At 53.2% G+C, this 23,044-nt stretch overlaps 2 protein-coding genes across 9 annotated transcripts in view; both read right to left on the bottom strand.

The window, feature by feature from the left end:
* The window catches only part of SCAP (SREBF chaperone), a 54,106-nt gene extending 48,668 nt beyond the window's left edge, over nucleotides 1–5,438 (bottom strand). For 4 of the 8 annotated variants that reach the window (XM_085226814.1, XM_085226813.1, XM_085226819.1 and 1 more), the window contains exons 1-2: nucleotides 5,211–5,397; nucleotides 2,965–3,067 (exon numbers count right to left, since the gene is read on the bottom strand). The gene's annotated coding sequence lies outside the window, so the exon portion shown is untranslated. Of the gene's footprint in view, nucleotides 1–2,964; nucleotides 3,068–5,210 lie in introns of all 8 variants that reach the window. The other 4 variants (XM_085226817.1, XM_085226815.1, XM_085226816.1 and 1 more) reach the window with 3 other exon arrangements.
* A 1,548-nt stretch (nucleotides 5,439–6,986) lies between these two features.
* On the bottom strand, nucleotides 6,987–22,996 carry ELP6 (elongator acetyltransferase complex subunit 6). Its single transcript, XM_085226826.1, has 7 exons — nucleotides 22,877–22,996; nucleotides 19,477–19,555; nucleotides 18,024–18,094; nucleotides 12,331–12,458; nucleotides 10,480–10,672; nucleotides 8,294–8,440; nucleotides 6,987–7,745 (listed from the first exon to the last, which is right to left on the bottom strand). The coding sequence occupies exons 1-7, from the start codon at nucleotides 22,982–22,984 to the stop codon at nucleotides 7,620–7,622; spliced, it is 852 nt and encodes a 283-aa protein (XP_085082952.1). The 5' UTR covers nucleotides 22,985–22,996; the 3' UTR covers nucleotides 6,987–7,619.
* Nucleotides 22,997–23,044: the final 48 nt, after the last annotated feature.

Below are 23,044 nucleotides of genomic sequence, written 5' to 3'. Positions count from 1 at the left end.
CAGTTGCTTTTGGAAGGCCTCATCAGCCTCCTCATCCTGATCAGGGGGCCTGTAGTACACCCCCACAACAGTGTCACCCTTACCAGCCTGCCCCTTGATTCTCACCCAGAAGCTCTCCACTGCTACATCACTCTCCCCCAAGTGAATTTCAATACATTCTAGCTGCTCTCTCACATAAAGAGCAACTCCACCACCCCGCCTAGCCAGCCGATCTTTCCTAAAAAGCACACAGCCCTCCATGACAACATTCCAGTCATGCGAGCTGTCCCACCACGTCTCCGTGATCGCAGTGAGATCATGACCTCGCGACCACACGCAGAACTCCAGCTCTTCCTGTTTATTCCCCATGCTACGCGCATTAGTATACAGGCACTTAAGAGAAGCAGCATCACGGGGTACACAGGGTAGTGCTGGATGTCCAAGTGATAGCTTTGTCAAAACCCATCCTCAGCATCACCATCAACATCTCATCATGTGAGAAGCTTCCCAGTAACAGAATCCTAGACAGGTCTGGGTTGCAAAGGCCCACAGTGCTCATCCAGTCCAACCCCCTGCTGTGTGCAGGTCACCAACCAGCAGCCCAGGCTGCCCAGAGCCACATCCAGCCTGGCCTTGGATGCCTGCAGGGATGGGGCATCCACAGCCTCCTTGGGCAACCTGTTCCACTGCCTCACCACCCTCTGCATGAAAAACTTCCTCCTCACATCCAACCTAAACCTCCCCTGTCTCAGTTTCAAACCATTCCCCCTTGTCCTACCACTATCTACCCTCAGCCAGCACTTTCAGGACGCTGTTCATGGAACTGAGAAACACTGACAGCAGTCAATGCACCCATCCAACAGACATCCACTTCTCTGCAGAGTTCTGCTGTTACTCACTGACATCATCAAACAAAGACCTGAAACCAGTGTGATCCCTTCCCTACGGCTGGGGCTCCATCCGCTGCTCAGGATGCATCTCCTGGGTCAGAGGAATCAAGGCAGAAATTGGAATTAATGTTTAATGACCTCTATTTGGATGTGGCCCCTGGACGTGGCTCTGGGCAGCCTGCTCTGCTGGTTGGTGACCTGCACACAGCAGGGGGTTGGAACTGGGTGAGCACTGTGGTCCTTCGCAACCCAGGTCATTCTGTGATTTAAAACAAAGTGAATGTTTGGGCCTATAGGAAGAAGAACTGTATGTTCTTCAGCTCTGCTTCCCAAACAGAACTGCTCTGCACAGCTGAACAGGCCTTCCACAGCAAACACTGCAAGACATTGTGCCACAGTGGATGCTTAACATCCCACACCTCACAGAGCTGCTGAAGGAAACGTGGGAGTTGAACAGCATTTTCAGAAGGTGCACAGAACAAGCAGCACATCCATCAGAACGTACAGCTCACTGAGCAGCCCGCTGCAGCACAGCTCTCTCCAAGGCCAGCACTTTGCTTGCAGGCACAGCAGACGGGGATGGATGGATTCAGAGCCCCGCCAGGCAAAGCTCAGCTACAGCCTCCTGCACTGTGCACACTCAGCACACTCTCTGGATGCACCCACGACTACCTGCAGGTACAAGTCTGGGCAGAGGATTAGCAGTCTTAAGCAGTTGTTTGCATTGATCCATCGCTCCCAGGAAATCTGGAAGTCGTTCCCCTCGAAAGCTCTTCTGCTTCAGAGAGAAAGCTCAAGGATGGACAAAGAATGAGGAAAGCAGAAGCGTAAGGGTTCTGAAGTGATTCATTCAGAAAAATACTTCTCTGATAAAGGATAAAATCCACGAACAGCCAGCAGGACAACATGGTGATGGCTCACCTATCTGGGCATAAGAAACACTTCCACCATCCAGGGAGCAGATCTGGCTGTGACTTCAGCAGAGGAAGGCTAAAGAGCTCCTGAGGCACCTTCCCCTCACAGCACTCCAACGCTGAAGTTTGCGCTGCCCACACAAAGCACCCCCACATCTCCAGCGCTGCTTCTGCAGCCCTCTGAGTTCCCATTTCAGGTGGGAGTTTGGCTTCTGCCTTCCACAGCTGTCAGGGAAAGCACGCCAGGAGTTCCTAGAGCAGGAGGAGAAGGGCAGGCTGCTCCCAGGTGGCTCTGTGGGGTGGTGCCCATCCTGCTCCACACAGAGCCTCCCTCCAACTCCCACAGCACCAGTGGAATTCTCCCTCTGAAGCCTCGAGGGCTGGAAGCACTGCCTGCTAATTAGCAGCTACTCGCAGGCAGAATGCCAAGCGACAGAAATGAGAGCCACTGACACCACTGCGACCACATGCTCTGCGAAACGGGAAGCAAAAATGAAGAACTCCGTATGTATTTCCCTGCATTGTTCCCTCCAGAAAAAAAGCCACAAAAAGCATTCATCAGAACCACTTTCATTACAAAAGGACAAGAGTGCTCCTTAGCATCTGCAGTGCTGAGGAGGCACAAGTGAATTCAAGCATCTGTAAGGTGACTCATTTGCATGGGATTGATTTTCAACAGGTTCTAGATTACAGAAGAAACGTTTGGCAAGGCTGAATAAGCAAGCGGGGCTGTCAGCACAGGACAAAGGGAGCTTTCTGTTATCTCCAGCATCACGCACATCTAAATATTTTCCTTTCTAATAATCCACAACTAAAAGACAGAGCTTAATGGTTTGCCAGCCCCTTCTCCCCAGCAGTGAAACAATCCCCAAACAACGCTGTTAGATAACAAAGTCTGACTCCAGCATTGTCTTCTGAGAACAGACCGACTATTATTCCCACCGTATCTTTATCACAATGGTCCATACAAGATTAATTCAATTTTTAACCAAAGAAACGCAACCCTCCTCCTCTCATAGAATCACAGAATGGCCTGGGTTGCAAAGGCCCACAATGACCATGTAGTTCCAAACCCCTGCTGTGTGCAGGGTCGCCAACCAGCAGAAAGGCTGCCCAGAGCCGCATCCAGCCTGGATCCTCTCCTCATTCATCACTGCTCTCTCACATCAGCTGTAACTCACTGTTTAATGGGCAGCAGCCTCAGAATTCCATGCTCTTCCCAAGGGAATCCAGTTCTGCAGAAAAGGCAGCGGCCATCCCGAAACGTCAGCGCTGTGCAGCCACCTGAGGACACAAAGCACACCTTGAAGACATCACCTCCATGCCCTGCCCCTCCGCTCCTTTTTGGAATTTGGGCTGAGAAATAACATCTCACGGAATAACGTCTGCAGCCGAGGGCTGTGCTGCACAACTTCCTCGTGTTCCTTAAAACCCTCATTTCAACGCACCATCCCAGGGCAGGGCAGCAAGAGGGAAAAGCACAGCAGCCCCAGCAGGTGGGAAGGGCTGAACCCCAAGGAGTTGCCCAAGGAGGCTGTGGATGCCCCATCCCTGCAGGCATTCAAGGCCAGGCTGGATGTGGCTCTGGGCAGCCTGGGCTGCTGGTTGGTGACCTGCACACAGCAGGGGGTTGGGACTGGATGAGCACTGTGCTCCTTTGCAACCCAGGCCATGCTGTGATTCTATGTCACTCCCCCTCCACTCCATTAAGCTGCACTACAGACAGGTGAGTACTTCTGCTCATCAACCTGTACCTATTGTACTGTTCAATACCTTTACTTATGAAAGAAGATTAAGATGACTTCTCTAAGCAAGTTGCAAGAACTTTAAGAACTGGCATGCCTAGCAATCGACTGAATAAACCAACAGCAAACAAGCACAGCTCTCTGCAGAGAACACTTGTCCAATTTCACTCATCACTCAGACTCTGCCACTTCAAACACTACTTTAATGCTCCTAATAGGAAAAAAAGAAAAACCACTATGGATTCTTTGCTCTTTTGTGCCATTTGTATGTTTAATTCTCACCTGGAGGGACAACCAGCACAGCACCACTGTCACAGTGGGCACAGAGCTGTCCTGGTGGCAGCCTGGCTTCTGCCTTGCGTAGGTAACCCAGGGTGTATCACACCTGTATGTGAAACCTAGAACTGTTACAGCAGCAAAGAGCTGAGGCACAGCTGAAAGGAAGCTGCAGGGAGGCTCTGAGAAAAGAGCTGAGGGTTATTTTGGTGTTAAAGCCACAGCTCTGTTCTGGCTGTAGGACCCACACACCAACACCTGTCTGAGGATGCAGACTGCTCAGCTTCAGCCCAATGTCAGGAATCACAGAATGGCCTGGGTTGCAAAGGCCCACAGTGCTCATCCAGTTCCAACCCCCTGCTGTGTGCAGGTCGCCAACCAGCAGCCCAGGCTGCCCAGAGCCACAACCAGCCTGGCCTTGGATGCCTGCAGGGATGGGGCATCCACAGCCTCCTTGGGCAACCTGTTCCAGCGCCTCACCACCCTCTGGCTGAAAAACTTCCTCCTCATATCCAACCTAAACCTCCCCTGGCTCACTTTCCAACCATTCCCCTTGTCCTATCACCACCCACCCTCACAAACAGCCGTTCCCCCTCCTGTTTATCCGCTCCCTTCAAGCACTGAAGGCCACACTGAGGTCTCCCTGCAGCCTTCTCTTCTCCAAGCCAAACCATCCCAGTTCCCCCAACCTTTCCTCATAGCAGAGCTGCTCCAGCCCTCTGACCATCTCAGTGCCCTCCTCTCCAAGAGTTCTGTGCCCTTCTTGTGCTGGGGGCCCCAGGCCTGGACGCGGCACTGCAGACGGGGCCTCACAAGAGCCGATAGAGGGGGACGATCACCTCCCTGTCCCTGCTGGCCACCCCTTTTTAATGCAGCCCAGCACACAGTTGCCCTTCCGGGCTGCCATCGCACACTGCTGCCTCACATCCAGCTTCCGTTCCACCAGGACCCCCAAGTCCTTCTCTCAGGACGTTCTTCCCGCAGCCCGTACGAACACCCGGCATCAAACACACGGAGCTGGGACACCCGCGGTCCCGCAGCGCCCTGCCGGCACGGAGCTCCGCCACGCCGCACCGGAGCTCAGCGGGGCCGCGCGCGCCTCAGGCGGGGGAGCGGCGCGCAGAGCCGAGCAGCGAGCGGCACCGCACGATGCGCCGCAGCCCCGCGCGGACCTTTGTTCTCCCCCCGCTCTGCCCGCCCGCCCGCCCCCTCCCCTCGGCCGCCATTTATCGCCCCTCAGCCGCGCCTCCGGGCCCGCCCCGACCGCGGCGGCCCTCAACCCCTGCGATCCCCGAGAATGAAGGGCAAAAATCGCCCCGAGGGGATAAAAGGGATCGGAGTCGGGAGATGCGGGGCCGCACGCGGTAACGGGGCGCTCCGGGAGCGGCGGCGCCTCCGCTCCGCACCTCACGGCCTCCGCTGCTCCGCCGCGGGTCCGGCCGGCCGCTCCTCAGCGGGAACGCGCAGAACGCCTTTCCTCCTTTTCCTCCCTTTCCTTCCTTACCGGCGCCGTACCCGCGGCGTTCTTTCCCCGTCCCGGCCGTTCCGTCCCTTTACTTTCCCCCCAGTCCTCCCCTCGCGCTTTCCGCCCCGCTCTGCCCGCCCCCTCAGCGCGGTTTCCCGGCTCGAACGCGCATGCGCGACCCCCGTGGCCACGCCCCCCTTCCGCGCGCCGCGCCGTTTTGCCTCGCTTGGTCCCGCCCCCTCCCACCTGGACACGCCCCCCGCGGGCGGGGCTGCCGGAAGCCACGTGAGAGCGCGGAAGCGGCGCGCCGGGAGCACGTGGAGCGGGGCTGCGGGAGCGGAGTGCGCGGGGCCGCGGGCAGCTCCGGGAGGAAGGAGAAGAGCGGATCGGGAGGGGGGCCGGGAAGGGCCCCGCAGCAGCAGCCTCAGGGCTTGGAGACAGATCAGGCACGGGTGGGGCAGCAGGATGATGTTTGGGCTTGGCTGTGCCGCTGCCCAGACATCCCGGGTCCCGCTGGAACCGCCGCTGCCCGGCCAAGGCCAGAGGGACCCCGCCTGGTTCATCAACCGCGCTGCTTAAACACGGCCCTGGCTGACAAACAAAGTGCCACTAGCAGCGGTGACCCTGAGCACGCAGATGTTGGCTGTCCCTGCACAAGGCCGCGGTGTTCTGCCCTCGGTTGCATCCCTATTCTTGGCTTTCTCACAGCATCAGCTCTGCAGCAAGGTCTCGCTTCAGCCACGGATGTGCCAAGTTTTGTGGCTCAGCAGAGCTACGAGATCGGCCTCCAGCTTCCACATGCCAAGGGCAGGTGTGGAGATACGGGAAGCGCTGGGTTCAGACCTTGCTGCAAACCAGGAGCCACCATGGCTATCAGCAATCACCGCAATCGCTTTTGCTGCGTGGCAGAACTGAGGCATGCTGAAATAGCATCAGCAGCTGCTGCTAGGAAACAGCTCTGAGTGAAGCTGGTTCAGAAAGGCTTTGCTCCTTTGGGCACAGCACTGCTGTGACAACAGCCCAGAGCCTGGGGACACGTGGCACGGCTCTGCAACACTCACAGGGCGCCCGTCCCAGGGCTGTGCTGCTCTGAGCCAGCTCCTTGCAGCCTCCAGCAGCTCCTTGCAGCCTCCAGCAGCTCCTTGCTTTGCTGCACACCTCAGTGGCACACAAGCAAAAGCCAGCAGCAGTGAGGTGCGCTCACTGTATCACTGTACCCATTTCAGAAGAGAGAAAGGAGGGAAACACAGCCCTCGAGCAGGGATGTTTTGGTTTCTGTCTGAGGGGAAGCTCATCACACAGGTACTGCTTCAATCAGACATCACTGCAGGCCATTCCAGGGGAATTCAGGTCGTGCCTTTGGTTGGTGCTGCAGCAGACAGTCACACTGACCAAGCCTGATGAGCCCTGCTGCCAAAGGAGCCTCCAGAACAGAGCCCAGGGTTCATCCCAGAGCCCAACACATCTATTCCCTCATCACCACCATCACTGGGATGTTCCTAACAACCTGCTGCAGAACAGAACAGCTACATACTGCCTGTATCCTTTATCTAATTAAAATGAGTGACCACGAGCCCCTAATAACACTTCCTGACAGGAACTGGTAGGTCATAAAGCATCAGTGCTTGTGATCTGGGCACACCGATAGATGCAGGCTGATGTGCAAATGTTGCCTGCAGAAGGACAAGCTGGAGAAGTCACACACTGAAGACACACGTGGGCACAGGGGTTTTATATTAAAGGGGGAAAGTAACAAAAAGCAAGGAACCCAAACGAGGCGGCCTCCAAGTCTTACATCAGCAAGGAGAGCAGCTCTATAGAGAGCTGCGTATTGTTTAATTCTGTGTCAACTGGGAGTTGAGCAAATCTCTCCCATGCCAGAGCTGGAAGAAAGGTAAGAATTGCAACACGTTCCCAAGCCATCCCTGCCTCCGCCCTCTCTGTGTCATCTCTTTAAATGCCAGGGTGGAGCAGCCAAACACAACCGGAAAAGGTGAGGCATGCCCAGCCCTCAAGGCATGCCCCCTGCCTGTGTGGACCTGCTCCAAGGCACATCCACGTCAGTTGGTGCTGTTCTTTGCGGCCTTGTGTGTTGGGAACAGGCTGGGATGACAAAGGGATGCAGCAAGCTGTCGGCAAGCTGATGCCCTTGTCTGCATGCAGTTCAAGATGCTTTTAAGCTTCCCTCCTAGGCCAGATTGCTGCACAGCTCCTGGAAGGCACTGAGGAAGCAGGCAGGCTGGTTTTGCAGTGTGTCCGATCTACAGGTACCAATCTGTAGGTTCCCACCCATCAGTACCAGTTCTCCTTGTGCTGCAGTGCTCTCACAGCTCTGTGTGGTATCACTGCATCACAGGACAGCAGCTGACAGCCCTCTAGCAAAAAAGGTGACATTCTTGTCCTGGATCTTGTATTGGTAGATCTGGATGACGTCCTTCTCTGTTGACTCCAAGGACAGTCTCTTAATTATTTTAATCTGCAAATGGAAAGGAACAGGAATGTCATCCCTTGGTTTGCCACAGTCACAGCATCCTCACCCCCTGTCCCTCCATGCTACCATTACAAAACCACTGTTACAGAAACATCACGCAGTGCTGCAGGCAGTCTCACCCTCGTGGCAGCCCCCAGCAGCACAGCTGCAACCCCAGCCCAGGAGAAATGACCACAGGTACGGCCAGGATCCATACATGTGGTGGTTTGGGGAAGCTTCCCAAGAACCAGATATTATTCCTGTGCCACCACCTCGGTGGAGGACACAGCCTGCACTGTGATGCTGCGTAAACCTCACCCATCCTCCAGGAATGGGAAGTTTGCAGGATGTCACTGAAACATCCCCAGATAAATCCTGCAGGAGCCTGGGTGTCCTAGCAGGTCCCAGTGACTGCAGCAAGGCTGTGTTAGTCCTTAGCCATGCTGCACACCAGGCTAATCCTGGGCTGTAGGAATGACAGAGCATCCTACAGGGCAGACAGAGCACGTCTCCACACAGCGTGACATTGTGTGTGACATTGCCACGTGCCTTACCTCCCCATGAACATCCTTGCAGAAGCCAGTTGCCAGCCCCTCCACCCACAGGATCAGGTTGCTGTGATGGCACAGGGAGGTCACCACCAGCTTGTTCTCCTCGTCTTCTGAATCCTCGCTGCCATGAACCAGCACCACAATGTTCCCCTGCAACGACAGCAGCTGACAGTGCTGAGCCTCTCGTTGGCTCCAACCCACTCCAGGTGAGGACAGGCAGGGAGCAACAGGAGCTTGTCCGAGTGCCCTGCTAGTAAAGCCACTTAGACATTTGCCAGCGTGCCAGCTGGTGCTTAACTGAAACCCACTGGGAAAATAAACATGAGGTATATATCATAGAATCACAGAACGACTTTGGTTAGAAGGGACCTTAAAGCCCACCCTTTTCCAACCCCTACAGTGAGCTGCCCTCCCATCTCAGCTTGCTCAAGGCCCAGCCAAGGCTTCAGGCACCTCCAGGGATGGGACACCCCCACTTCTCTGGCAGCAGTGCCAGGGCCTCACTGCCCCCTGAGTAGTTTACCCCTAACATCTAATCTAAATCTCCCTTCTTTTAGTTTAAAGCCATTTCCCCTTTCTTCTCCCTATCTGCCTATGTAAAAAGTCTCTCTCCCTTCTGTTCATAAGCTCCCTTTAAGCACTGGAAGACTGCAGTGAGGTCCTCCCTTGAGCCTTCTCTTCCCCAGGCTGAACAACCCCAGCTCCCTCAGCCCATCCTTATAGGGGAGATGCTTCATTCTCTGAGCATCTTCATAGCCTCCTTTGGACCCTCTCCAACAGCTCTGCATCTTTCTGGGTTGGGATCCCAGCTCTGCACGCAGATGGGGTCCCATGAGGGCAGAGCAGAGGGGACAATCCCCTCCCTGCCCACTGCCACCCCTCTGTTGATGCAGCCCAGGACACTGTTGGCATTCTGGGCTGTTTGAGTGCACACTGCTGCCTCGTGTTGAGCTTTGTACCACCAGAACCCCCAAGTCCTTCCCTACAGGGCTGCTCTCTGTGAGTTCTCCCATCCATACTTATATCTGGGACTGCCCTGACCCAAGGACAGCACCTTGCATTGGGCCTTAGTGAAGATATACACACATCTCTGAAATAGCTTGGTGTGTATGTATATATATGCATACACACAAACACACACATCTGTAGTGTATGCATACGTATCTAGCCTAAAAATACATGGAGCCTTTGTTACAAGACAGCCATCTAGTTAAACCTGTCTGTCAGGCCATGCAAACAGCAGCTCTCGGGATGAATTCAGAACAGCTAAATAAAGACACAGCCGAGCGGCTGCAGCCAGAGCTGTGCTTCCAAACCTTCCCAGCTCCTGAAGAGCTCCCCAGAGCAACACCACCACCATTAACCATATCCCAGGAGCCTCTGCCTCAGCACAGGCAGCTCACTATGGACTTAAAATAACATCCAATTCTCAAACAACTAAAATGTACTTTAAAGCTTCAGAACATCTTAGACAGAAATAGAAACATGTTAGCAAAATTTACCGTTTTTTTTTTCCAGCTGCTCTGGTGGTAAGCATTCCCAGCAAGCAGAACATCCCCTGTCAGCATTTATAGCTCAAACACCCCAGCAACATGTGAAGTGCAGGGTAGCAAAACTTGACACCATCTACATTATTTCTCACTCAAGCAAAGAGAGAAGTGGCTAGGGTGGTGCATGCTGCAGTGTAAACAGCAAAGGATGGATGTGATTAATGAATTTTGGCTGTGATGCTTCCAGAAGCGAGCACATCGCCAGGGAGATTGTTGTAGAACTGCCACATTGTCACACGCCCTTAGAAAGCAGCTGGTGCAAAACTGCTGGAAGCAGAGAGCCACGTTCCCTCCACCCCAGGAGCTGAGCAGCCCTTCAGCTATGTCCCCTGCTCATCAGCCCCTTGTCACCTTAGAAATGTTTCCTCCTACATGCACACAAACACAGCTGTGAGCAGACATCTCTGAAGTGTCACAGCTTGAAAAAAGCAGTGTGTTCCACCCCAAAGTCCTGTGCTACTCAGCACCTCCTGGAAACCAGCTGCAAAGGGTACCCTGGGGACTAACGCAACTCCTCAGGAACGGCCCTGGAGTGAAGATTTGAACTTCCTGCAGAGACAAAGCCTTCTGCAATTCTATTGCGCACAGGGGAACAAAGAGAAAGCCAGGCTTTGCTTTTGTGTGCAGAGGGAGCGGTACCTTGAGCTGAGAGCACACCACCATTCTGCAGTAGTGGATGAAGTCCAGCACGTCCACTGGCGCAGCACCCAGGCTGAGCAGCACACTGAGATCATCCACCAGCAGCACCCGGCCCTTCCAGCAGTCACTGTCAGTGGGAGTCAGGGACGTCCGGACAAAGTCAAACAGGTCTTTGAGGTTGGAAACACTCCCACTGGAAGGGAAAGAGGAGATCTCGAGGGGCTGTGATCACCCAGATCACAGAATCACAGAATGGCTGGGTTGGAAGGACCTCAAGGATCACGAAGCTCCAACCCCCCACCAACGCAGGGCCACCAACCTCCACATCTCACAGCAGCCCAGGCTGCCCAGGGCCCCATCCAACCTGGCCTTGAACACCTCCAGGGATGGACGGGGATCCACAGCCTCTCTGGGCAGCTGTTCCAGCACCTCCCCACTCTCACACCAAACAACTTCCCCCTCACATCCAACTGAAATCTGCCCTCCCTCACCTTCCAACCATTCCCCTGTCCTGCTGTTCTCTCCCCTTTCCAAGAGCTGACTCCCCTCCTGTTTAAGGCTCCCTTGAGGTCCTGCAGGCTGCACTGAGGTCACCCCGCAGCTTCTCTTCTCCAGGCTGAACAAGCCCAGCTCCCTCAGCCTGGCTTTGTAGGGAGGTGCTGCAGCCCTCTGAGCATCTTTGTGGCTCCTCTGGACCTGATGTCCCACTGAGCATCACTGACCCAACAAAGGCAATGCCAGCCTGCAGCACCCCTACAGCCATGACATCCCTCAGAATCATAGAATGGTTGGGCTGCAAGGGACCTGAAAGACCATCTATTTCCAAACCCTGTCATGGACTGCTTGCCCCCAACCAGATCAGGCTGCCCAGGGCCCCATCCAGCCTTGCCTTAAGTGCTGCCAGGGATGGATGGGGCACCCACTGTGTGCCAGGACTCACTGCCCTCTGGTTAAAGAACCTCTCCTAATACCTAACCTAGATCTTCCAGATTCAGAGGTTACCTGCAGTCAATGCTCCTTGCTTGTGTGTGCATGGGGAAATCCTCATACCTTGCTAAAGGGATATGCCATGCTGCAGCAACACCCACAAACCACATCCCAAAAATTATGGGATCCCACAGCACAGGGCCTTACAAGGCTTCACTGCCTGCCCTGAGCCTCTCCTCTAGTATGCTCCCCTCAAGGCAGTTACCTTTCAGGTGCTCTCAGTGCATTTTGCTCCCCCACACGCTGACCCCACAGCACTTTCCACATGCCCACCATCCCTCAGCAGGGAGTCCCCTGCCTGAAAGGGCACCAAGTTCGTTGCTCTTGCTTTGTGTGTGTGCTGCTGTTCCTTCATGACAGGGGGGAGTGACTTCTCTCCTCCATGCAGGGTTTGATACACTTTTATCAAGTCGTCAGGAACATGGAAAAGTGAAGTGGGCACAAAAATGAAGATGGCTAGATCAGCACTGTGCTCTAACAGCTTGGATGGAGTTTTATTTGAGACAAGCCTGCTGAGAGCTGGAATAATTTTTCTGTAGCCCTGTAACACACTAAGCAATGAGGATGGGGCTAGAAATTGCTCCAAAATGCTGAAGAGGACAGAACCCCTCCCTGAGCAGCAGAGAGGGGCAGGGAAGGACAAGCACAGAGACATGCACGGTTTGGTATTTCCCTCATCATGCGCAGTGCACATCTGCTGAGCCCTTGGGCCCTGCAGGGAAGCTGAAAAGGGGCCTGACCTCAGTTCATGCTGTTCTTTGCGTTGGGTGTAGGGGCAGGAGATGTGAGAACCTAGAGGTGAAATGCTCAGCATGCTCAGCCCCAGCAGAACAACCTCTGCCTCCTCCAGCTGGATGGGTTTACCTTATAAACTGAAGAGGACTGGGCTGTCCTGACCGCTCCTCCTCCCCAAACACGAGGTCAAGGCAGGACTTGAGGCCTTCCAAAAAGACAAGCTGTCCCCGTTCCTTGGCAGCTGTCAGACTGACCCCCTAGAGAGAGGAAAACATTATGTTGCAGAGCAAACAGCTTTGGAGAAAGGGTGCAAACAGAACCAAGCGGATCAACAGACTATTTTTATATCAAGTCCCATCAAAATGTGCTAATAAAGTCACTGCCTGAATGTCTCCTGCACAGTGGCTGTAAAAGGAGAAAAAACAGACGGGAGGTTTAGGTTGGATATGAGGAGGAAGTTTTTCCCCCAGAGGGTGGTGAGGCACTGGCACAGGTTGCCCAAGGAGGCTGTGGATGCCCCAACCCTGCAGGCATCCAAGGCCAGGCTGGATGTGGCTCTGGGCAGCCTGGGCTGCTGGTTGGTGACCTGCACACAGCAGGGGGTTGGAACTGATGAGCACTGTGGGCCTTTGCAACCCAGGCCATTCTATGAGTCTATGAAAAACAAGCACTGGCATCTGGAGTGCTCAAATGAACTGGAATCACTCCTGGGAAGACAGCAGCATCATTGCTGCCCAGTAGGAGAGAATAATTCTTACTCAGAGTCAGGGAGAATATAGGCATGGGGTATTAGCAGGGAGCAATTTCTTCATCTTCCTTTCTTGGCAGGTGAAAGCTAATGGTTTTTTTTATCTTCACATCACAGATGTGGCAATACTGACAGCCTGGCACTGGCAGCTCCTCAGCACAGCCCACGCACACGAGCAAGGTGCGGTCTGGAAGAGGCCAAGGCCAGGCACTGACACCCACACAGCACAGCTCCCAGGGAAAGCAGCCTCAGCCCTCTGGGGAAGGAAGAGGGACCATCAGCATCCACCTGGGGCCAAGATCTCACAGAATCATACAATCATTCAGGTTGGAAAAGATCTCTGAGATGACCGAGTTCAACCCCAGCCCATCCCCACCGTGCCCACTGACCTGTCATCACATGCCTCATCCCCACGGTTCTTGAACACTCCAGAGACAGCGACTCCACCACCTCGTTGGGCAGCCTGTGCACACCTCCTGCTTTACTGACAGGTCCACGCACTGGGCACATCCACCTCCAGCAACTCCAGAAAGCCCTGGCAGAGCTGCAGCAGATTCACAGAGAAGATCCCAAATGGAGACTCCCAGCTGGAGACACAGTTCACAAAACAGCTCCTCGTCCTTTTTTCTGTTTTTTTTTAATCATCAAGGGCAACTTTGGGCAATTGTGTTGTTCCTTAGCTAACTGGTAACTGCACCAGTTCGGTTTTTTGGAGAAAATCTAGTACTTTGTGCAACCACAAAGATATGTCACACAGCTCACCGTGGTCAAGCTGCCAGTTTCCCTGTGGGAAGAAGCATGAGTTTGCTTGGCTGTGCAGTGTGGGCTGCTTCCCACATTTCACAACGGGACTGTAATCTCCTCAAATGGAGCTCAAATGGAGCGTTAGCACAAAGCCTCTGGAAATGGGGCTGTTGTGCAAGGCAGCAGGTAGTTGGCCAAAATGGCAAGACGTGGTTAATAAAGAGTTCAGGAAGCTTTGGCTCAATGCAGGATTGCTCAAGAGGCAAAACTAGGGAGGCAGAGGCTGGGAAGCAGGCTGTGAGCACCCGATGGAGCTCTGCACATCCCTGTTCACTGCAGGGGAGCGGGACCAGGTGGCCTTTCCAACTCAAATGGCTCCACCATTCTAACCAGAAACAAGGATCCTGAGAGAGCAGTTCACACATCCACTGGGACAGGGATCCCTGCAGGTGGGCAGAGTTGGTACCAGCCCAACTCCCCTCTGTAAAGGCTCCAGAAGTTTTCCAAGTGTTCCCCAGCCCCACGACACACACAGAAGAGATGCAGCAAAGCCACACGTCCACTTCTGCCTCCCAATTCCCACCCCATGTCCCACCTGCCAGACCCTCCTGTTACTCTGACATCAACCCATAAGAGCCAGCATTTCACCTCCTCCTTCTCCTTTTTTTTTTTTTAATTCTTAGTAGATTGGAAAGCTACAGCCCAGACATCTAATCAGTGCCATATACCTACACGAGGCTGCTTTGGGAGCGTGGCATTTCCACACAAGCACCTCAAGAGAGAGAAGGTCTGAGTAGATAAGGAAGAGGTCCCTTCCAGAAGATTAACCCCCAGCTCCTGCAAGGCTTATCAGTGGCCACGTTTGTTGCTGAGGATAGGAATGACAGATTTACACCACATTTCTTCTCTTCGCTGAAACTCTCAGGGGAGCATCTGTCAGGGTGTGTGGGCTTCAGGCACAGGAATTCAGCTTCTGCAGGTGATAATTACCCACTAAAATGCTGATGGGAAGCAGGGCAGGAGTGCAGAGCTAGGACTAGCCTCTTAGGCAATAATAAGCCCACACCACGGAAAAAATTCCTCGCCAAGAACAGAAGAGCTTTATGCAGCAGGAATGTGGAACAGCTGGCAAATACCTGACATGCCACAAAGCAGGGCTGTGCTGCAGGGCAGCTGCAGGAACAGGCTCAATGATCCCCTGTTGGACGTCTGGAGTTCATGGGACTCAGGCTCATGGTTAAGTGCTTTGCCAAAGCAGCACCTGAAGTCACTCTTCATGCTGGTCACTCAGAAGTGGAGTTTTGCTTTGCTCTGTGCACATGCAAACTGTGTACTTCAGAGAGAATGGCTCAGGTCAGAATAGACTTCAAAAGAGCATTTAGTTCCAATCTCCCAGCTCAACTGTTTCCTTAGCAGAGCAGCAAGGAACCATCATCTCCTCCTTGAAACACTTGGCAGCTCAGCGCTAGAACGGCAGGGCCTGCCTGGACAACAGAGGAAAGCCCCAGGACAGCTCAAAGGTGATGGAAAAAGTACCCAAAATAGCCAATGGCATCTGCTTGAGTGCCAGCAGGATCAGAGACACTAAAACGTCCTTGCTGCAGGGCCACAGTGCCAAGCAGCGTGCATTACCAACCCTGAAAGCCCTCATTATCTCACAGCACCGCGCTCCATCACCACACAGACATTATCTCTGGCAATCTGTCACTCATCGATCCAGCCCAGAAATGCCTCTGAGATTGCAGTCTGGGGAGATTGGAACCAAGAGCTTCCCAACAAGGCACAGCTGCAGACCTGCAACGCTGCCGGGCAGGCAGCACCGGGTCCCACGTTCCTTAAAACCAAACCTGCTGCTTGCTGTCGGCCAGTTCATAACGGAAAGCAAAATATCTGCAGGAGGGAAGGAATAATGGAGCGTGTGGGGCAGCTCCATTAGCTCCAACAGCAAATGGCACCGCGGTACAAAGTGCGACAGTCTGTGATCAGGCACTCATCCAAGGTCTCCTCTCCAGCACGTGTACCCTCAGGGGACAGCAGGGGCGAGCAGGCAACGTCCTCGGGTCTGCAACCTCAGCGCTGGGAATGGGGAGCAGGCAAGAGGGAGGCCACATGGAAATAAATATGCTTTTCCTTTAAAACAAATCAAACCTTGTACAAGTGAGAGTGGGAACACCAACTGGTAGGCTGCCCTCGTGTCGTTAGTCCTGCTGCAGTTCTCTAGAAGGTCACGACAAACAATGTTAATATTAACTGTCCCTTAAAATTAAGTGTGGATCCTCATGAAGGGTGGAATTTGAAAAAAAAGGAAGTGTGAAGACAGTACTGTGAGACAGCACAGGCACAAAATTCCAGGGAAATTGCATTTGGCTAAGCTGTAAGGGACTGGTGAGACCTGGCAGCACTGCTGGGAAGCAGCAACACCACCAGGTGCTACAAGGACTGCAAGGTAGCATTAAAAACCCACGTCATACTTCAGCAGCACACTCCCTGGGGAGGTCAGAGCACGCTTTCCAGCCTGGCACTGAAATCTATGGGCACTGTGGTAGAAAAGAGTCAATCTTAGAACCACAGACTGGTTTGAGTTGGAAAGCACCTTAAAGCCCACTGGGCCCCAATCCTTGCCAGGAGCATCTCCCACAGCCCAGGTGCTCACAGCTCACAGCCCAGCTTTGGGCATCGCCGGCTCGTTGGACTGCAGTCCTTCATTAGCACATAACCTTCTGCTAGAAGGGAATGTTATGGGAGATTAACCCACGGAGCTGATACTGTAGCTCAGTGGCCTTTTCCAACAGATCTGTCCTCCTACAGCTCATCTGGCCAACGCAGTGAGCCCAGGTCCACAGCTTCCCAGTGAGGAAGAGGACTAGGCAGGGACCAGCTGGGTGTTTGCAGCACGCAGCACCTAACAGCAGCACAGCTCAGCTCACAGCAGTGCCTGAGAGCAGGGCTTGCTGCTACAGTGACATCTCAGCCGCCTCCAGCAGGCATCTACAGCACAGCCACACTGTAAAGAGAGACAACTCCCATCATCAAGTCTCCAATCATAAACAGGCCTGAGTGAAACTACTCTAAGTAACACCCTAACTGAGCCTGACACGTTCATTTGGGAAAAGGGCTAAAGCAAAGGCAAGTTCTTACAGAAATGCAGATATAAATAAGTGACGGTACGGCCACTGACTGCTCAGGAAGAATTCACACCAATCACACACACAGACCTGCAAAGTTATAATGTAAGAGTGATTCAGAGACCTGAAACCAACAGGACAGGGTCAGCTCACTGCTGTAGGCAAATGTAATCTCTTCCCTCTACTCCCCTGAGCAAACTGCATTGTTCTTCTTATCACTCCTTCACAAGAGTAATCTTTGTGTTGGAAGCATCAGACAGCAAAGCACTTTGCTTTGCATTGCACATGTGCTCCAGCTAATCCTTCTGTTCTCTCACTTCTCAGACTCTCCCACGAGAGAGATGACACCACCACCTATTAAAAGCACACACTGGAGCTGTGTAATGGGAAATTTCACCATCTTAAGAAACAAACCAACAAATATGATTCTGCTTTTAGTGCAGCCAAGGTTCCCACACTGAACAGCTGAATCTCCAACCCACATTTCTTCCTCTGGGAAATGCTCTGCAGGGGAAATGCATGCTCAATACCTGACCAAGAGTTAAAGCTTCACATCAAAATGCTGTTTGCTCAGTCCATCTTAGTTAACTTAAGTCTGAGCCCTCAGGCTGTTTATCTCCTCCTAAAAGAAGGTGAAAACTGAGTATTAAAAATAAAACCAGCTGTCTAGCAAGTACCAAAACCCATCCCACATTTAGAGTGGGAAATGCACCATGACTGCACCTGGTTCCTCAGTACCTTCTCTGTAAGCTGAAGCACTGCTGAGATTCCCAGCAGAACAGAGCAGGGAGGGTCAATGCAATCCCTTCAGCTCTGGGAGGTCACCTGGATTCCACACCCAGAGCATTCCACAGCTGTAAGAGAGCATTCCACAAAAGCTGAGAGATGCATTTCAACCCACAGGTGAGAGGGTTGCTCTGACACTGGGAATGGCCTTGCCTCCTTGGTTCTTAGTGTCCTCATTTTGTGGTACATGTAATCCTTCCCTGACTCGCCGTAGGAAGGAAATTGGTGCTTGTGGCTTCTCAGATGGTCAAACCCGTGTCTTTGCCCAGAGGCCAAAAGCAGCACACAGGCATCCTTCTGAATGTACCTGGACACAGATACCAGAGGGCTTTCCTCCCCAGAGCACTACTGAAACTGCATCCACAGGTGTGGGCTTGTCTACCGGGCCTGCAGTTACCAACCTGTGCCAGGAGACTTACCAGCTTCTGTGCTACAATGTTATAGTGACTGAAGGACTGGACCAGGGCCAGGAAGCAAACCTTACAGCCAGCTGGGGAAGAAGACAAAAGACACATTGTTATTATTTCACTTGTAAACTGCCATTATTGCAGCACATAAATCACAGCAGTCAGGCTATAAACCTGCCTGCAAAGGCCTTGAAGGGAGGAAGGTGTAGGCAGCCTCTCACTTGCTCATAGCTTGGAACCGAATAGAATGGCTTTCCATTCTTGCCTTTCTTTGAGCTTTCCAATTTAGTGAAAGTTGTAGGCAGGTTAAAAATAAACAGAAGCAACAAGAAAGAGATGACAAAGAAAAATTAGAAAGCCTCTTTTCTGTCCCATTCCATTCTGCCCAGGGGTCTCCCTGGATTGTTTGTTGGTACAACTGCAAGGAGGCCAACGGTCGACCATGACATGAATTACTGAAATCACAGGCATGCCAAGAGTCCCTGTTTTGGCTCTCACAGGGCAAGTGACCTTATCTGCAAACACACACAGAACCAGCAATTTTCACAAAGATATCTCAATAGAACATGATTTTGGAAAACCCGGCGCGTGACAACCTGGCCTTGTGCTTTGGTTCAGACCCAAAGCAGTGCAGCCAGAGCGCAGGACACAGATTACAAGTGGCAAGGTCTGTGGCCCCAGATTACAAGCGGCAAGGTCTGCGGTGCCAGCTGGGCCTTCCCAAATGTTTTTAGCACCAGCTGGGCACTGGGTCAAGGGCAGGATGGTGCTGAAGGTCAGCGTGGCAGGCTGTAAAGGAGCACTGCCCCCTGACCGGCTCCCGCTGCTCGCTCCCTGCTCAGCGCATGCCTTCCTGCAGCGCCTCTCTGTTCAGCAAACCAAGTAAACAAACCTTAAAAATGAGTGAAGCTGCAGCTGAGGAGGTGGCAGTTATGGGGGGAGCACACACAGCACTCTGAGCTAAATTTCAGTCTGAACAGGTTTACCAGCAGAGAACCGGAGGAGTCCATGAGTCGGGCGTCTGCTCTACAGAGGCTGATAGGTTATTCAGGGCTGGAAGGTTAGCAGCAAAGCAATTAGGCAGCTTGCCAGCAAATCTATTTGTTTGTTTGTTTACTCACTGCTATCTTATCTATCTGCCAGTTGTTCCTGATAGTTACAAAATGTTGTGCAATGTTCAGTAACAAAGGACCCACACATGGCAGCTCTCCCTCAGATGCCCAGGTGATTTACGGCCTTCACTGCACCAGTGACATCACTGCACAGAGATGAAGGGCCCGAGAGCAAGGCCTAGGAACAAGTCAGGACTGGGAGCCAGAAACCCTGACACCAGTTCCCTGCACTGATGGGAGGATGCCCTGCTCTCTGCAGAATCAGCTCTTGCAGAAACACTTCATGGAGAAGGAACTTCCAAGGAGCAGGTGAAGACAAATCCCTGCCCCGCAGAGTCCTGCTGCTCACCCACCTCTGAGGTAGAAGGAGAGGAAGTGGTGCACCAAGAAGCTGCCATCCGTTCTGCTGTCTCGCAGCAGTGTGAATTTACCCTGGAAAAGAAGCAGCAAAGAAACTTTAAAGTGGGTTAAGATGAGGCTATGAACAGCTCCTGGCTCTGTGCCTTGGGAGACGATGCCTGCTGCCAGGGGAGGCTCTGCAGGTACAGAAGTTGAACTCGATGATACTTATGGGTCTCTTCCAACTCGATATTCCATAATTCTATGACATCAGAGGAGGAAGGGCACAGGCAGCACCTCAGCCACCATCCAGGCTCACTGAGACATGCCACGTTCAGAGCAGAAAGCCTCAGCATCTCAATGTGTTTACAGGAGCAGAACACTGCACAAAGCACACTACTTTGTTTTGATCAGGCAGGAAATGAATTCGGTTCATCAGTGCACACTTGTTATCAGTACTAGACTCATCAAGGCATTTGTTTCCATTAAAATTTTAGTTGAGATTTTCCTCTAATCAGTACAAAACATAAATGGGTCGCTTTTAATCACTAAACTTATCATTGCATTTTTTTTTCGATCTATTACAAGGAAAAAAAAAAAAGCTCTTTGCAACAACAAGCAATCTGCCCATAGGTGATTTGTAAGGCATCTATCAGTTAACACCCCGATGCATAACGTGTAGTAGAGTGGTGCTAACAGAATGGCAAATATTCAGTACGTCTGCAGGGAATGCAAAATGAAGTTTAGGGTACAGAAATGCTGCTCTGCCCCAGCCAGAGAGAGCACCTTCCCACCCAAAGCAGAATGGAGGCACCACACAGTGAGAGGCTCACAGGGATGTCAGTACTGTAAGCCTAGAGTGGTCTCTGGGTTGGAATAGCACACGCTCCTCATTTCTGTGTTCAGCTCCTCCACGAGCTCCTCTCATCCCCTTGGACTCTCCTCCTGCACGCAGTGAGTCTGAATGCAGCCCCACGTCCCCTCCTCACGCACAGCAAAGTGACGCCTGCCTGCTTGGAAGGCTCTGCACTCTGCTACCACATGCTGCGCAGGACTCGGGGGGATGCTGTCATGGAGTGCACATGTTATTTACCTCCTTCAGAACTTCCAGTGATTGACCTTCAGTCTCAATGATTCTCACTCTGCTGTCGCACTGCAGCTGCTTAGTACTCAAAACTCTCCATTTCTGATGTTTCCATGCCCAGCTAGTGATAGAAATGTCTGAACCATGCACCTCCTGCACTGCTGGCTTTGCACCCACAACTCCTGGGAATACTGGAGTTCTGCCTGCCTTTCACCCAGTCTGCACACCCTTCCCGAGCCCAGGAAGCTACTGCTCAGCATGTATGTAGCACTTCAAGGGAAAGACTCCTGCAGTGTCTTCTTCTGTCTGCCCAGCCTGTTCCCTCTGCACTCCGCTTTCACACTCTGTCCACCTGCAGGCTACAGAGCAGAAGCTGCAGCTACGTGTTAGAAACTGCCAACGCTGACTGGCAGGGCAGCGGCAGGAGTGACAGCATTTGGTGGTGTCATGTCAGTACACCCACACAGGCAGCAGCTTCTTCCACCTACCAGCCCTGCAGTCAGTTCTTTGAAAAATCACAGAACTGTAGAATCATCACGTTTGGAAAAGGCCTTTAAGACCACTGTGTCCAACTGTCAGCTCACCCCCACCATGCCCACTGAGCATGCCCCCAAGTGCCACATCTCTATGGCCCCTGACCACCTCCAGGGATGGTGATTCCACCACCTCCCTAGGAACCGTGCCAGTGCCTAAGCATTCTTTTCAGAGGAGAAATTTTTCCTAATATCCAACGTGAAATGGCACAGGCTTAACCACAGACATGCAGAAACGGTATGGCAGAGATGGGAAAAGGAGACCTGCAAAGGGCTGATGCTTTTTAAGAATGATTTCTGGCCTGCACTGGTAGCCTAGGAGTAGCAGGATGTCCAAGTGGGTGGATAGAATTCCAGGTCCTCAGTTGATGGAAGGAGGAAAGAGCCAACACAAATCTGAGTCTTTGGTTCAGCACTGCTTCCAGGTTCTGCCCACGCTGCCACATCAAAACTCAGGATTTTGAGGCATAACCTCCTTCTGCTCTGCTGAATTCCCATCCTGCACCTGCATTCATTGAGTCCATCTGCTGGCGTCACACAGCATTATCTAACAATGAAACCCTATATCTGAGAGCGGTGTCCCAATGCTCCATGAGCTCCAGCAGCGCAGGGCTGTGCCTGCTGCCCTGGGGAGCTCCATGCCCACCATCCTGTGGGGCACAGCCTTTCCCTCACCTCCCCCTCCACCCAATAGCTCCATGCCATTTCCTTGGGTCCTGTTGCTGTCATAGAGAGCAGAGCTGCCCCTCTGCTCCCTGTGAGGATCTGTAGAGCCATGAGGAGCTGTAGGGCACCATGAGGCCTCACCTCAGCCTCATCTACTCTGGGCTGAACGCAAGATGTAATGGCCTCAGGCTGCGCCAGGGGACGATCAGGTTGGATACTGGGAGCAATTTCTTCTCCAAAGAGCATATGGTTGATGGCACAGCTGCCCAGGGGTGGGAGATCACCATCCCCAGAGGTGTTCAAGAACTGTGGGGATGCAGCACTGGAGGACGTGGGCAGTGGGCATGGTGGGGATGCTGGACATGATGATCTTAGAAGTCTTTTCCAAACTTAATGACTATGGGACTCTAAGCTCAGGGACTTCACATGTTCTCTCCCCAAAGCCCTCACTCTGTCAGGATGTGGGGTGACAGACCCCAAGCACCCCATGGGAGCTATGGGGAACTCCATGGGTTCTGCAGCTGAACAAAACCAAACGGCCACTCCAAATATACAATTTTATTGCCTAACATAGCATATATCAGGAAATACATCCCGTTCTCTGTAACGTGGATGGTGGAGGTGTTTTCTTAACGTTTGACCCAAACATGTCACGGCTCCACACGGAGCTCAGCCACCACAGCTCAGCACCAAAACTGTGGAGACAAAATACTTCCATGCAGCTTCCTAAAGGAACAGAAACTTTTTCTGCCCAGAGATGCGGCGGATGCTCCATCCCTGCAGACTTCCAAGGCTGGATCAGGCCCAGGACAACCTGATGGAGCTGTGCTGTCCCTGTGCATGGCAGGGGAGCTGGACTAGATGGCCTTCACAGCTCCTATGCAGCTCTAAGGGTTCTCCCCGGAGGGGCAACGCTTTCACATCCCCTCCTTTTGCTCCGTCCGCCTCACAGATCCCAGCGAGCTCTGTGAAGGGACGTTCTCTCCTCATGGCGCCATGGCCGCAGCCCGTCCGTACTACAACTCCCGGCGTGCCCCGCGCCGCCGCCTTCCCGCCCCACAGCCCACCGCCTATCGCCCCCTTTCCGCCTTCCCGCGCCGCCGCCGCCGCCTTCCCGCCTCCCTCCCTCACCGTGTCCGGGCGCTGCGGGGCGGCGTCCAGCAGATCGTTCAGCTCCTGCAGCATGGCGGCTGTGTGTGTGCGCGTGTGAGGGGAGGGGGAGCGACCAGAGCCGCGCATGCGGCGGGCGGGGCCGCCTTCTCGTTGTCAGCCCCCCCACCCCCGCCATGTTGTCCTGGT

This window comes from Meleagris gallopavo, chromosome 6, assembly GCF_905368555.1.
Source record: "Meleagris gallopavo chromosome 6, MGAL_WU_HG_1.1, whole genome shotgun sequence".
In the NCBI taxonomy this organism is placed as follows: domain Eukaryota; kingdom Metazoa; phylum Chordata; class Aves; order Galliformes; family Phasianidae; genus Meleagris; species Meleagris gallopavo.
Note: the sequence above shows the minus strand (reverse complement) of the source record. Positions and strands in the feature narration are given on the sequence as shown.